Consider the following 16,109-nt stretch of genomic DNA (forward strand, 5'->3'; position numbering starts at 1 on the left):
TTTCGTCTCTAAAAGTGTCTTTTTTAGACTTTTCATAGAATCAGAAGTTTATAGTGCTTGGTCTTTTATGTTTAGCTTTTTTCACTTGGCATTATACAGGGACAATATATATACGAATACATAGTTGCCCTCCTGGGCAAATCTCACACCTACGTTTGAACATAATCTCTTGTAAGTTAGTTTTATTATTTTAGAGGTGTGTTTATATTTATTTGAAAGGCTGAGATACAGGAAAACAGATCTCTTCCATAAGCTGTTTCATCCTCCAACAGCTGTAACAGCCAGAAACTCCTGCCGGATCTCCCAGTGGATAGGTACTTGGGACCGTCACCTGTTGCTCTCCCAGGCCCATAAGCGGGAAGCTGGATCGTAAGCCTAGCAGTGGGGAGTGTTCCGGTTCCAGACTGTTTACTCTTAGTTTTAAATAAATGACTTTAGTGTTGCGTTCACGAGACTTTCAAGAATACCGGCTAGAACAACGCTGCCAATCCGTTCAGCTCAGCCCCGCGTCCTGCATGGCTCTTGGAGCGTGTGTAATTCCCCTACATTCCCGTAGGCGGCGCCGCAGAGCACTCCCTACCGGAACGGAGGAGGCTCGTCCGCTAGGAGAAGCCCGCGGGAGGGGCTGGTTCGCCGAGGCACACGCAACGTCAGGGGCGGGAACAGCCTTCGCCCCGCCCCCTGACGGCTGCGGCGCGCTGTGATTGGAGGAAGGAACCATCCTTCGGCCTCGCCGTTGGGGTGGGAGGCAGGAAAGGGCTCGCGGCCGAAGGTGACGCTGAGGCGGCTGAGGTGCGGGGACGCGAGCCCTCCTCAGCCCTTTGGGCGGCGCTCCCCTCTCGTCTGTGCGGTGAATGGCGGCGGGATGGAGCGCGAGGGGAGCGGCGGCAGCAGCGGGGGCTCGGCCGGGCTCCTGCAGCAGATCCTCAGCCTGAAGCTCGTGCCACGAGTGGGCAACGGGACCCTGTGCCCCAACTCCACTTCGCTCTGCTCCTTCCCAGGTACGGCGCCCGGGCTAGGCAGGAGCGGCCCTTGAGCCCCCGCCCCAGGTCCAGGCCCGGGCACTGCCTGCCCCGCTGGCCGGCCGGATGGAGACGTGGTGGGGTCAGGAGGAAGATAGCCGCCAGTGCTCCCGGGACCTGGGCGGGTCTGGGCTTGCCGAGGTTGCTGAACTCTCCGGGCCAGGCTTGTCGTCTCGTTTGGGGCGCCAGGTAGCGTCCGGCGGCCTTGGGTGGGCGCTGGGCCGTGTTGGTCCCGGCTGGGCTGGGTGGGGGCGATCGGAAGTCGCCCCCTCTTTGTTTCTAACCCTTCCCCTCATCCCACCACCCCAACGCCCAGCCACGGAAGCTTTCTGCCGACCCGACCGGCTGCCTCTTTGTAGGAACTGTTGCCTATTCCCCCACCCACACGTCCCGGGTCTGTAAGCCCACTGCAGTTCGGCCTGGTGGAAGGGTTTTTAAAAGTTGGGACGGGTGGGGGAGGACCAAGTAGAAAGGCAGGTGTTCAGAAAGTTGGGAAGAGGAGGAGAGGGATGATGACCCCAATGTGAAGGCCAAGACCAAGGATGCTGGCAGGAGAGGTGGGGCCCTTGGTCCGAGCTGGGAGAACTGGGCCGGGAGCAGGTGCCCAGGGACAGTGGACGTGGGATTACCTTGCAGCCTTGAACAAGACGCCTGTGATTGCCATCCGCTGGGCAGGGACTGCCAGGCGCCAGTCCGGGGACACCTGGGACAGGCTGTGTTACCTGTCTGGTGATTTTCCCCAGTAGGTGTGTGAAGTGCTTGGTTAGATAATAACCAGTGTTGAGTCAGCTCCAGACCATACCTTTGCAATCATGCCTAAAATGGGAGCCTGGCAGCTGGCTCAGTTGTTGGAATGGCACTAGGGTCAGAGCGGACAGTGAGCCCAAGTGTGTGGCACAGGAACCGAGACACCATGGGGTGCCATTCGTCTCCATTTTGTTTCCTTTGAAAGAATGTCACAGCAGGACCCCATATGCCCCTTCCTGAGGCTGGATAATATTTAGATTCTTTGACTTTTTTCAGATACAGTGTAGTGTGGGGTATGTCCTAGGTGATTTCGTCTGGTGTCAGGCCCGAGGTGGGGTGAAGGGTGGGCTCCTCATATGTGCCCTGAGCTGCTGGCCACACTGTTAGATGGCTTGTGACTTTGTGGTCATTTGGTTGGTACGTGTGCGTTCCCATTACACTTTGTTTCCCCAGTTGTGCAAAGAGCTTTTCCTTGTGTGTGAGAGAGAAATTCCACCATTTAATCAAAGATCGCACGTTGTGCTTAGAAGTCATGTCTCTGTCTCTTGACCTACAACAGTTCTTCCATCTTTGTTTCATTTTCTTGAGAGATTGACTCTTCTGAAGATGTGGGCTAGTTTTTTCATTTTGCAAAATGCCCTGTAACCTAGGTTTGTCTTATCAGATTCAGATTAAACAGTTTGAGTTAGAAGGTGGTGTTAGAAGGTGGCTTGCCAGGCACATTGCATCGGAGCTGTTTATCTTCTTAAGATTTATTGGAGGGCCCTACACAATGGCTGAGTGTCTAAATCCTCACCTTGCAAGTGCTAGGATCCCATGTGGGTGCTGGGTCATGCATGTTCCGGCTGCTCCGCTCCTCATCCAGCACCCTGCTTGTGCTTGGGAAGGCAGCAGAGGATGGCCCAGGGCATTGGGTCCCTTCACCCTCATGGGAGATCTCGAAGAAGCTCCTAGTTCTGGATCCACTGGGACCATTTGGGGAAAGGCAGATTTTACAGAGAGAGAGAGGAGAGAGAGCGCTTTGATTCACTGATTCATTCCCCAAATACCTGCAGTGGCTGGAGCTTGACGATCCAAAACCAGGAGCCAGGAGCTTCCTCCAGGTTTCCGATGTAGGTGCAGGGGCACCAAGGACTCAAGCCATCCTCCATTGCCCTCCTGGGACACGAGCAGGGAGCTGGATCAGAGGTGGAGCAGCTAGGACTCAAAATGGTGACTACCTGGGATTCTGGTGGCTCGGGTGCAGGTGGAGGCTTAGCCTGATGGGCCAGGGCACAGTTGCCTTTATTAGTAAGGCTGACTTTGAGCATTTGGTGAAGTTGATGTCTATCAGGTCTCTTCATTGTATGGGTACATTAATGCTTTCATAATTTTAAAAGTCATGTGAAGTAAGGCTTTGAAGCTATTCTTTTGTCTTTAATTTTTTCTTTTGGAGTAAAGATAGGTAAATAACCATGTTACAGTAGCCATGGGAGTTGCTTGCTTTCAAAATTGGCTCTGAAAATATTGAACTACAATATATATTTGAGTTTATGATGACCTGTGGAGCATGTTAGTCCACTTTTGTGGTACTATGATGAAATACCAGCGACTGGTGTTTATTTGGGCTTGCAATTTTGCGGATCCGTGGTTTGAGGACTTCCTCTGGTGATGATGACCCAGCTGGCACAATCCCAGGGTGGCACAGGGCACACCACAGGCAGTGACAGGGAGCTTGCCCCTGTGTCTGCTGGCCCAACTGCCTCTTCTGCGAAGCTTCCAGTATTCTGCTCTGATGACTTAACCCTGATCATCTCGCAAAGGCCCCGCTTCTGAACACCGGAGTCGGGTTCTCACTGTCACTGTACCTCGCAGCAGGGATTGCGTTTCCTTGTGTGTGTATGCGCTTTGTTTTTCTTTTTAAAATTTTTTTGGAAGATAGAGAAAGAAGAGATGTTCTGTTCTCTGTTTCATTCCCCAAATGGCCACAACAGCCAGAGCTGGGCTGGGCCGAAGCTAGAAGCCAGGAACCCCTCGAGGTCCTGCACAGGCATGCGGGGCCCAAGGACTTGAGCCTTTGTGCGTTTCCAGGTGCATTAGTAGGGAAGATTGAAAATGGAACAGCTGAACTCAAACTGGCACCCATGTAGGTGCAGGCAATGGCTTAACCTGTTAAACCACAACAGGTTTAACACATGCATTACAACACACGCATCCTCAGGGGATGCACAGCCCATATCCACACCGTAGCATGTGGGTGTGGGTTTGGCGGATGTGGACACGAGGCGTAATCCACCCAGCAGGTACATCTTTGGCCAAATGCAGGCTCTGGCCTGGGAGTGTAGGCGTGTACGGGGCATGGCCTTAGTTCAGGTTGTCCACAGTACTGTGGGTATCAGCCTTCTGCTGTGGCTCATGGTGTGAAAGGTGCATGGAAGTTCTTCCTCTTTCAGACACCAGAACTTATTTTATGTGCATTTTCTTCTTCCTGAGCCTGGCAGGTTTGTGATTTGATCTGACAGGAAAGGTTAGTAGAGTTATGCCAATTCATTATGGCAGAATTATTACTTTGAAAGTTTCCACAGTGCATCTTTATCAGGAAACTTTGGATTGATTTTTTTTAACCTGCGTTTAAGTCTAGCTATTTAGGTTTTACCTAACCTTCATTTTGTGTGTGTGTTTTAAAGATTTTTTTTTTTATTGAAAAGTCAGATACACAGAGAGGAGGAGAGACAAAGATCTTGCGTCCGCTGATTAACTCCCCAAGTGGCAGCAATGGCCGGAGCTGAGCTGATCCGAAGCCAGAAGCCTCTTCCGAGTCTCCCACGCGGGTGCAGGGTCCCAAGGCTTTGGGCCGTCCTCGACTGCTTTCCCAGGTCACAAGCAGGGAGCTGAATGGGAAGCAGAGCTGCCAGGATTAGATCCTGGCGTGTGCAAGGCAAGGGCTTTGGCCACTAGGCAACCGAGCCAGGCCCATGTTCTTTTTTTTTTTTTTTTTGACATTTCAGAATACCAGGACAGTCTTTTTCTTGTATGAAAAATTGACCATCATTTTCTGAAGATGTGGATTTCATGAAATCACTATCAAAGTGTATCTTGTGGTAATTAAAATCTATTGATGCTTCAGTTGTGCCTTTACTGGAATCAAGAATAGCTCACACTGGGACCAGTCATTTGTCCAGTCAATATTTACTTGTCTCTTGGGTTGCTGATTGTTTTCTTGGCACCAAAATGCCACGGGGAACAAAACAAAGCCGGTTCTCATGTGGAGCTTTCCTTCTCGTAAGAAAAAAAGAATCAGAAGTGTGACGTGGCACTGCTGATGGGGGCCGTGGGACAGGGTGGCATAGTCAGCAGTGTGTGTCTGCAGGGCCTGAACGCAGTTTCACTTGGTGAAGCCCTAAGAGAAGGACTTTGGAGCAGAGACCCGAGGGAAGTGGGAAAGGAGCCTCAGCCCCTGCAGGAGGAGCTTCCCCAGGGAGGGAGCAGCGACTCCAGCGTCCCCCAGAGGGGGTCTAGGTACCAACACGGAGGCCCCTGTGCCTGGACGGAAGACGTGGGCAAGGGGCAGGCAAAGGCCGCATCATAGAGGGCTGTGATAGTTCAGACGGAGGAGGGGTGATCTGACTTCAAAAACTTTTTGAGAAGCAGAAACCGCTATCTTCCGATGGAGCCAGGGAGGTCCAAGGCCTCGCTGGGAAGCGAGGTGGCTTAGTGATGGCCTCTGTCCCAGGCACTCCAGTGTGAGTTGTAAGTATCCCAGTGGCAGCTTACCCTGCTGTACCACAGCACCCACTCCATAAGTATATTCTTGTTTTGTTTTAAGATTTATTTATTTGAAATAGATGAAATGAGTTATAAAGAAGGGAGGAAAGAAAGTATAAATATATTCTTCAAGCCAAGAGCTCTTTGAGAGCAGGCAGGGATCCTTGTCTTATTGTGCATTAATGTACCTGACATATAAAATGAACTCAATAAATATTTGATTAATGAGCACAAATTCAGCAACTTAAAGCCACCAATAAGGCCAGCATTGTGGTGCGGCGGGTTAAGTTGCTGCTTGTGATGACAGCATCCTGCATGAGTTCCAGTCCAAGTCCTGACTGCTACCACTGCACTTCTGATCCAGCTCCCTGCAAACGCATCTGAGAAGACAGCAAGGCAGTAGGAGAGCGTCTAAGTATTTGGGGCCCTGCTACCCATGTGGGTGACCTGAGTGGGGTTCCTGGCTCCTGGCCTTTGTAGCCATTTGGAGGGTGAATGAGCAGGTGGAAGATCTCTTTCTCTCTGTCTGTTGCTCTGCCTTTCCAATAAGCAGATCATAAATACACACAAGGCCCACACAACGTATCGTCTGCAGTTTTGGAGGTCAGAAACACAGTGACTCAGGAACTGCATCCCTGCTGGAGGATCTGTTTCCTGCCTTTCTCTGGGTCACCTGCAGTTCTCTGCAGCAGCATAGCATCTTCCCACCTGACTTTCAAAGAGGCCTTTGGTGACATTAGGTCCACCTGGAAAATCCAGGTTAAATGTCCCTTTATAGGGTCCCTAATTTAGTCACCCCTGCGAAGCCTCCTTTTCCAAGGTCCTGCAGGGGATGAGGGTGGGAACATCTCCGCAGGGGCCCATTCAACCACAGTCCTTGCCCTTGCTTTACAAGAGCAAAGGGATGTGCCTTTGGATGCACCTGTGGTTTGGAAATGTCCCCTGTGGGTAACAGTATTGAGAGGTAGGACTTCTAACAGGAGGTTTGGGTCTTTGTCCTAGCAGGAGTGTGTTTGTTGAAAGCAGGTGCAACCCCTGCTGGCCTGCTCCCAGGATTTTCTCTTGCCTGGGTCGTGCCTTCCACTGTGCTATGAGCAGCAAGAAGCCCTCATTAGGTGTGGCCTCTTCTTGGGCTCCCCGGCTTCCAGAACTGTGAGCCAGGTAGATTTCTGTTAGAGCAGCACAAATGGACTAACCCGTGTCTAGCTGCCAGGGTGCACAGAGCTGAGGACAACATACCTGGTCTGAAGCGGAGACTAAGAAGACACTGTAAGATGCTTATCCTCATATTTTTGATAGTGTGTGGAGCCAGGGAAATGAAAAGTACTGTATGATGATCGATAAATAGCTATTAAGTGGATGACAAAATAAAGTGCAGTAGATTAAAGGGGAATCTTTTTTTTTTTTAAGCATTTTATAGATCTGGGTTTGCCTTTGCTTTTAGAGTCCTATAATAACTCACCATCTGAAAACAGCTTTTTTGTGTGGGAAGTGACATCAGCGGTACTTTATGAACTAGGTAGGCACTGAGGTCACCGATGGGTGTGGTTTAAGGCTCGGGATTGCCGCCTGCTTCCCCGTCTAGGAAAATCAAGGAGGTGCTGACCTGCAGTGGGAGAGCCTGTTTACAAATTGGCCTTTAAGCTTATAGGACAGCTGAGAGAGGGTTGGCTGGTAGCTTTGCATGTCTGGGCAGGTACTGGGATCCGGGAACTGAAAGGGCTGAGTATTGGCATCTTAGCCAGGATGGCCATAAAGAGATACCACAGACTGGATGATGCGAACAATAAATGCTTCCTTTTTAGACTTGGAGGCTGGAAGTTGGAGATTGGAGTGCCTTTGTGGTCAGGTTCTCATGAGGGACCATGTCCTGGTCCGCAGGTGGCTGCCCTGTCACTGTGACCTCACATGACAGAGATAGCAAGAGATGTAGCCACTTTGCTACATTTTCTACCTGAGTTTGGGGGTTCATAGCTCAGCATAAGGCAGCCCTAACCCTATCCCTCAGTGTCACCCTAAGCTATATCCACAGTTTTTCCTTGATCTAGAACCACTTTTTCCTTTATAATTTTTTTAAAGATTGATTTATTTTTATGGGAAAGGCAGATTTACAGAGAGAAGGAGAGACAGAAAGATCCTCCATCCACTAGTTCACTCCTCAAGCGGGTACAACAACTGGAGCTAAGCTGATCAGGAGTTGCTTCCCACTCCCACTCAGGCTTTGGGCTGTCCTTGACTGCTTTCCCAGCCACAAGCAGGGAGCTGGGTGGGAAGTGGAGCAGCCGGGACACGAACTGGCACCCATATGGGATCCCGGGCGCATACAAGGTGCGGACTTTAGCCACTATGCTACCGTACCAGGTCTTTCTTTATAATTTTTTAAGAGCAAGCTAAAATGGGTGCTTTGAGAGCCAGCAGACTAACTGCGGTTTTGCTGCCCCATGTCTGCAATGTTGAGGGCCAGAACTCACTCCAGGTCGCCATGTGAGTGGTAGGGACTCACTCCTGAAGTCAGTATTTGCTGCACCTTAGCAGGAGACTGGACTTATGCAGAGATGGGATTGCAATGTGGCACGTGAGTGTCCCAAGTGGTGTAATAGCGAGCCCAAACCCTCACCTCGGGCTCATGTTTTTGGAAGTTGCCAGCTTAGTGTGCAGCAGCCAGTAAAGAGCCATGCCAGCAGTGCCTCAGGTGACTGGGGAAAGCAGTGCAGGACAGCAGCAGCTCAGGCCCAGCCAGTGCCAGTCTCCGCTCACTGGTGGCTGGCAGTAGCTGGGTGTCAACTGCAGGCTTGAGTCCCATTTGTCTGCCGTAGGGCAGTGGCTTTCCTAGCACCATCATGGAACTTGCTGCAGACCAGCTGTTAGGATGAACAGGGTCTCTGAGTGAAGTGGGGAATGGCCCGTGAGGACACTGGGACTGCAGAGGATGCTCCTGCGTTGGAAGGAAGTTGCATGGTGCTGTGCTGTGCCTGGGAGATGAACTGGCCATGAGTGGTGTAGTAGAGGCCTCACCCCACAGTGGGAGAGCACGGTGCACCCAGACAGGTGGGGGGCAGTGCCCTGGCAGGTGCCTGCTTGTTAGGCAGGAGCAGGACTCAGACACGGGCATTGGAGCCTTGGGAGAGGGAGAGTTGCCTGCCCATTGAAAGGGCAAGGAGAGCCCCAGCTGAACTGGCTGGAAGAGGAGCTGCAGTGGGATGTGAGTGACTGCCCAGAGGGGTCGGGGCAGAGCTGCTGAAGGTCAGGGTCTGCGTGGCACTGGCTACTAGTAGTTGGTCTCTGTGTATGTATGCAAATGTCTGTACACCCATATAAATACATGTGTATTTATGGAAGTGCTTACATTTTATATATTGGTTTTACATGTTTATATTTTTAAAATTTAATCCTTTTAAATTACATAGGCAAATAAAGAGCTCTGGTTTGCTAGCTGAACTCCCCAGATGGCCACAGTGGAGGAGGGCAGAGAGGCATAAAACCAGGAACTCAGATCAGATTTCCCAAGTGGGTGACATCACCACTGCCTTCCAGGGTCTGCATGAGCAGGAAGCTGCATTCCGAAGCTGGGGCAGGTGTCAGCCCAGTACTGTTGTGGGCTGCAGGCACCTTAATGGGCATCTGTAGGGCGAAATGACTGTGTCATTTGAAAGAGACAGAAGTCCATCTACTTGATTTACTGCCTAAGTACCTGCAAGAGCCAGTGACTGGGGCCTGGGCCCGGAGCCAGGAATGTCATCAGGGTCTTGCATCTGGGTGGCAGCCATCACTGCTGCCTCCCAGAGTCTGATGTGGCAGGACGCTGGGATCCCAGCACCTTAACTGCCAGGCTGCATGCTCGCTCCACTCCTGGGTGCTTTGGAAAATGAGATGGCTGGGTGGATGGGTCCCCTTCTTGGAGGTCGGTGATGTGCAGCCCTTCCTGTCTTCCCTCACAGAGATGTGGTACGGGGTGTTCCTGTGGGCACTGGTGTCGTCACTCTTCTTCCATGTCCCTGCTGGATTACTGGCCCTCTTCACCCTCAGACATCACAAATATGGTAGGTTCATGTCTGTAAGCATCCTGTTGATGGGCATCGTGGGACCAATTACTGCTGGAATCTTGACAAGTATGTTAGACATTCAAATACTAGTTGAAACATTTAATAATGATGAGCCAGTGAATTTCAGAGCCCATTGTAGAAGCATTATCTGAGTGGGATGAAGGGAAAAAAAAAAGCATGCCTTTGTATCACAGGTCCTGGTTTTGAATGTGTTGGGTTTTTTCCTCACACCTGGATCCCTGTCTCTGTCCGGAATCAGATTTTAGCCCTTGGCTCTGGGGAAGCTGCTTAAAGCTTGGCAAGCTCCATCTTGTGCCACTGTGAGCCTCTGGAAGCTGCCACTCCTCTGATCAGCTTGACTGGTGGCATTGCACGATGACCAGCCACTGTCCTCAGCTGGGGTGGAAGAGTTGCTCTAGTGACACCCCATGTCTAGGAAAGTACTCGATTTGTGTCCTGGTTGTTTTCTCCCTTCAGGACTTTGTGAATAAGAATCGGGATAACACTGATGTTAGAAATAATTTTTAAGCCTGTTTTCTGTTTTAGGATTACTTCGTATGTGTGTGTTTTTGTTTTTGTTTGTTTTTTGCTCATTCCATAGAGCACAATAACAGGAATGAGAATAAGATTAAATAATTTTTAAAGCTCATGTTTAAGTCAAAACTTATGCATTTTATATGAATTAAAAGTTATAAATAAGTAAAAGTCCAGGTCTCCACTAGCCCATGCTTCAGTAAGGCCACAGGTTGCATTTTGGTATATATTTTTTTAAGGTGTTACATGTGAGCATAAGTAGATTCTTAAAAATCTAATTTATAGCTTAATTTTTTTCACTGAGAATTTAAACTTTGAGTTTCAAGCAGAAATCTCCCTGTCTTCTTGATGAGTGATTTTTTTGTTGTTGTTATTGTTTTGCTTTGCTTTGTGCACAGTGGCCTTGTCCCTAGGGCCTCCTCAGTTTTCTACTGAGTGAAATAGGGTTAATCCTGCCACCTACACGCCCTGTGCCCAGGCAGGAGCTGCTGCTTCATTTCCATCTTTAGTGGGCAGGCTGCGCCCTTCCTGTTTTGTTGCTGGCTCTGGTGGGCCTTGTCCTTTCTGCCCTGCTTCCCCACTTTAGGGCCAACCAAGTTCAAGTTCCCCAAACTTCTCTCTTCTAAGTCACAGAGGGGTCCTGTAAACATGAGCCTTTCACATGTTAGAGACCTGGGTGCATGTACTGCAATTTGGCAGTTCAAGGGAACAAAGCTCAGATTAATACTGTTCTTATTGAACTGTGTTGAGGTCTCTGCATATCACATCTCTGAAGTGTCTATACAATTGAGGGACGGGCTGGCTGTTACCTTGGTTAGTTAAAAGTTCTATTTTGATGTTTTTAGCTAGATTCTGAGCACCTGGAAGCTAGGAAGGGTAGGCTACTATGACACATGGAAGTGTTCCAGAAATAAATATTAGAGTGAATGGACACTTTGTGACCAGCAAAGAGGGTTTGTGTAGTGAGGGGCCATCTGAGAGATCTGGATCTGTCCTTTTCGAACTGCTGAAATGTTGACTTTGTTGTGCAATGCTGAGTCACAGCAGAAACTCAGATAAGAACCTGAGCAGATACAGGAGTTTTTGTTTGGTTTTCTCAATTTCTAAAAAGACACGTGATTATATGGGAAACAGGAATCTGAGTAGCTCTCCCTTCTTGCCCTTTGAATTCATAACAATCCCATGGTTTCGAGCTTCATCTTCGTCTGTTCCCATCCCTTCACAGCCTCGGTGACCCTTCCCTGGGATGGAACTCCAGGACAAGCAAGACAGGGACAGAGCAGGCCTGCCCTGCTGGCTGACGTTATTTTTGCTCATTCTAACTCAAAGGATTTTTTTTTCTCGTTTATTGCCAAGAATTTATTAGACACTAATTAAATGTTAAGCATGGTACTAATTGTCATGGGAGAAAAAAGATGTTTTTCAGTTCACAATCAGGTCATTTGGGAATTGTCTTTTCAATTTTGATTAATGCACATTATCTTATTTAGTAAATTCAAAAAACTTTGTAGTTTTAGGAAGGCTACACCAAGAAGCACAATTCAACAACTTGCAGAATCGCCGGTTAGAAGACATAGAAGTGTTCCATACGTAAATACTAAAATGAGTGAACATCGTAAGGAATGCTTTAGAATTAGAATAGTCGGCAGAATGAACAGGAAAAATGAAATATTTCTGTATTTCAACTTTAGTATATAAAATTTGGAACTGTCTAACTAGAGTAGAATTTTGAGTGCTAAGTTTTCATGATTTTGTTAACCTTCTTTTTTTCTTTTTTAATTCCCCCTGGTATTTTGGATCAGGTGCAGCAATTGCTGGAGTTTACCGAGCAGCAGGGAAGGAAATGATACCCTTTGAAGCCCTCACGCTGGGCACGGGACAGACCTTCTGTGTGGTGGTAGTCTCCTTCCTGCGGATTTTAGCGACTCTATAGCATATACCCTTTGCTGTGATGTGGAAACAGTTTTGTAGAGCCCTCAGAAAAAAACAAAACAAAACATCAAGTGGGATGTTTCACATAGGAGCCGCGTGGACAAGCCACATGGACAAGCCGGAGTGTGAGAACCAGCATCCAGCCGTGTCTTGGGTTTGACGCACCAGAGACTGCGATCTTTGCCGAGTCTTGTCATTCTCCACTAAAGCAGAACAAGTTTCTTGGCATTTTTTCACAGATGTTTAATTTAAGTGGCTTAATACACTGTACCTTTCCAAAAGGCAGGCCAGCCGTGTCACTGGGTCAGCGTCCCTTGCACTCTTGAAATTTATAATATTCTGTGAGAAAATGCAGTGTCGCATACTTGAAACTATGGAAAATGCTAGTTTCTTTCAAATGAGCAGAGTATGTTGTACTACAAGCCTAACTGATCTAATCTTGATTAAAATTTGGCACTTTTCTTTTGTTACATCTCGTGACAGTAAATGCCAGGTTTTCGTTGAGGACAGCTTTGAGAACAAATATGATGAAATATAGTAGGAAAAAAAAATCAAAGTATAACCCGAGGAGTGATTTTGGTTCCACTGTTGGAGGACGAAGTAGGTAGCTGTTGAATAATGTGACAGTTTATGGATAACTATCCTGACCTCCAGTTATTTAATATATATTAAAAGATGTGAATTTGTTGTCTTGTACATTTTAGCAAAGTAAGCTTGCCAGTGGAGACCTATATTTTAGAATTTCTGTATTGCTTTTTCCTATCACGTTTACTTCTTTTAAGTTTATTTAGTTTAACTGGACACATACCCGTATTAACTGGGTTGTTTAAAATTTTAAGCCAGATTTATTAGAATGCTCATTAGATACTGGGGCACAAATAAGATACTTTGTGAACATTTTCTGACACTTAATGAGTTTGCTCTACTGGTGGCTCTTTAGTCTCAGCTGTTTCTTCAGCTGGTGGTTGCTCATCTCTTAGTCTTACTATGTTTACCAGGAACTGGGGAGTCCTCAGACTTCCTTACAGTATTGGATATTGACTCCCATAAAGTGCCTGAAGTCTCATTTCCATTACACACCATCTCTGTGCTTTATATTTTTATTGAAGAGCATTAAATAGATGAGGTCTTAAAAGCCTCAGCTTTAGCTATTTTAATTCTTACCCTACTACTTAAACTTTTTCATTAAAAGGCCGGAAAACTGTGACCTTCAAAAAGGGATAGGTAGTAAAACTTAATTACCCAGCTTGATTCTTTCCAGCTAAACAGTTTGGTATGAAATACGGCTTCTTGTATAAATCTGACATTTCTTAAAAGGAGAGTTTTCCTGGTGCGTGTAACACCACGGCTCCCGAGGTCATGTGCACCTGACTGTGGATCCGTTGCATTTAAAGTATTATGCATTCTTGTTTTTGCTTAAAAATGCCCAGGAAGACCAATTTTTGAGGGATAATCATAGAGAAAAGTGACAGAAGAATCTGAAAAATTAGCTGGATATTTCCTCCTACTTAGCTCACTTATCAAAATTATGGGAGCATGTACTCAGGAGATTACAGGTAGAGTTGGAATGAAAACACGTATCTTTTCTGATTTCTCCGACAAGAAATTCAAAACTTTGCTCCAGACAGTTTTTTAAAAATTCAGTTTTCACTGCACAGAGAGTTTCATTTTGGAAATTATTCCTTCATTTAAGGAACTGGGGCAGTCGTATATTTTTGTTTTAAAGATTTATTTATTTTACGTGAAAGCGAGTTAGAGGAAGAGACAGATCATGCATCTGCTGGGTCACTCCCTAGATGGCCACGACAGCTGGAATCGGCTGGTCTACAGCTAGGCTGGTCAGAAGCTGGGAGCCAGGATCATCTTCTGGGTCTCCCGTGTGGATGCAGGGGCCTAAAGTGTTGGCCCATCCTCTGCTGTTTTCCCAGACCATTAGCAGGGAGCTGGATTGGAAGTGGAACAGTCAGGATTGAACCAGTGACCAGATGGGATGCCGACACCCCAATGAGTAGTCCATCACGCCACCGCTGTGGCTGCAGTTGGGTGCTATCTTTATCATCTTGGAAGAATAATGCCTCCTGTTAAAATTCTTACCTAAAACTTACTTTTGGATGTAATTTCACAGTTTCCTATAAACTGGAAACTAATTTTTAAGCATACTGACCTGTAATTATAACATCAATTTTTTCTTTAGAGGCATGACACAAAATTAAGGAATTTTGAAAGATGTCTTTGTTTCTTGTTTTACATACTGCCTTCCTTTTTGATTTAAATCTTCAAATATAAAATGCATCTTCTAGTATGTTTCATCTATCACTGTGAAATATTCGACTGTGGATAATTGTATATAGACTTTCCATAGAGGAGGTATAGCTTGAACTGTTTTCAGGGAGAAACTATTTGAATGATAAAGAGTGTCTATTTCACCTGTTTTCTTTTCCTTTATGATTCAAATACAAAATTACTGGAGAGTGATTGCTTGGTTGCAGTTATATTACACATTTTACCTTGCCCTTTATCACTTTCTGGAAGTTTTTATTCACCAAATTTCTTAGAAACACATGCAGCCACCATTCCCCATTCCCTCAGTTTTGCTTCGTTTGTTTCTTTTGTGACAGGGCAGCAGCTTATAACTGTCATAGCTGATTTCTTGATTCTCACTTTAATTTTTTTATAACTAGTGAGAAAAAACACCTGCACATAATTACATCCTGCCTTAGGTTTTTCAAGTTTTAAATCATGTGTTGACTTTGGTTCTGGTGTCTTTTGTGCCCTGACCCGATTCAGTGTGCATGACACGCGGCGCGTGCACTGACACTCAACCTCCCCGAGGAAGCTTTTTCTAGAATGTGAAGCCCTGGTGCCATCTGCAGCCCCCGCGCAGGAAGCGTTACGGACTGGCGAGTCTTTCCTGTGCATTCTGTAAGGTTGGTTGTGACAAAAATCAGCCTTACTTTTTTTGTATTAGCTTATTACACCAACTGCTACAGTCAAAACGATCAATTCTTTGTATGATACAAAAATTATTTAAATTTTATTTTTCTACTGACATTCCTAATTCTAGTGTAAACATTTATCAATAAAGAATTACTTTCAATCCTGTGAACTGGAGTTGTATATCTTGTTTGTTGGTCAATGAGTTTAGTCTTTTGGAGTAGCTATTTGACCTCGGGTTTTTGCTTTTTTCTTCTATGTAGGTCTACACTGGGATGGCCGAATATGACATCGTGCGGGAACACGATGTGACTGCTCCCAAGGCCCTCCCGTGTTTGCTTGATTTACTGCCCTCAGTGACATCGTAAGTCTGTTCTGCCAATTTCAGCAGGTCGTCTTGTCCAGTTTGTGTCACAAGCTGACTGCTGTATTTCCAGGTGTTAGAGACATTATCACATAGATTGAGGATGGAAATAGTAAAGCAAGCTCATTTTTTTTTTAAGATTTGGTTATTTTTGTTGGAAAGTCATATACACAGAGAGGAGGAGAGACAAAGAGGGTCTTCCCAAAGCCCAAAGCTTTGGGACCCTGTACCCGCATGGGAGACCTGGAAGAAGTTCCTGGCTCCTGGCTTCAGATTGGTGCAGCACTGTCCGTTGCGGTCGCTTGGGGACTCATTGGACAGAACATCTTCCTATCTGTCTTTCCTCCTCTCTGTATATCTGACTTTGCAATAAAAATAAAAGTAAATCTTTAAAGAATAAATAATAAAAAAGAAGAGTGGAAAAGAATACAGAAGGTAACAGGTTGCCATGGAAGACCCTAAATTATTAACAAGGCAACAGATTAATAGTGAACCAGGAGGCTTTAAGTGTAGTTGGGAGATTAACACCCTGGCCAGCTGTCTCTTGGTTCCAGTTTTTTACATAGAGGAAGATCTTTCGTCTGATGATTCACTCCCCAAGTGACTGCAATGGCTGGTGCTGGTGCTGCGCTGATCTGGAGCCACTAGGCCACCGTGCCAGCTCCCGATTTTTTTACTTCTTGGGACTTAACCTTCTGTTGCCAGATTATCTAGTTTTTCAAGGAAACCTGCAAATGTAGGCTATCTTATCTCTCTAAATTCTTTTATGACCACATTCTAGCTGAAGAA

At 46.7% G+C, this 16,109-nt stretch overlaps 1 protein-coding gene across 2 annotated transcripts; it reads left to right on the plus strand.

Annotated features, from left to right (window-relative positions):
- The first annotated feature begins 771 nt into the window (after window positions 1–771).
- On the plus strand, window positions 772–13,446 carry TMEM170A (transmembrane protein 170A). 2 transcript variants are annotated; one of them, XM_040982355.1, is made up of 3 exons: window positions 772–1,001; window positions 9,452–9,622; window positions 11,893–13,446. In XM_040982355.1, the coding sequence occupies exons 1-3, from the start codon at window positions 866–868 to the stop codon at window positions 12,021–12,023; spliced, it is 438 nt and encodes a 145-aa protein (XP_040838289.1). In that variant the 5' UTR covers window positions 772–865; the 3' UTR covers window positions 12,024–13,446. The 2 variants fall into 2 exon arrangements, with proteins under 2 accessions (XP_040838289.1, XP_040838290.1); XM_040982356.1 differs by having other exon boundaries at window positions 780–1,001; window positions 9,452–9,553.
- The last annotated feature ends 2,663 nt before the right edge of the window (window positions 13,447–16,109 follow it).

This window comes from Ochotona curzoniae, unplaced genomic scaffold (assembly GCF_017591425.1).
Source record: "Ochotona curzoniae isolate NIBS_2020 unplaced genomic scaffold, NIBS_Ocur_1.0 contig_3622, whole genome shotgun sequence".
NCBI classification, from domain to species: Eukaryota; Metazoa; Chordata; class Mammalia; order Lagomorpha; family Ochotonidae; genus Ochotona; species Ochotona curzoniae.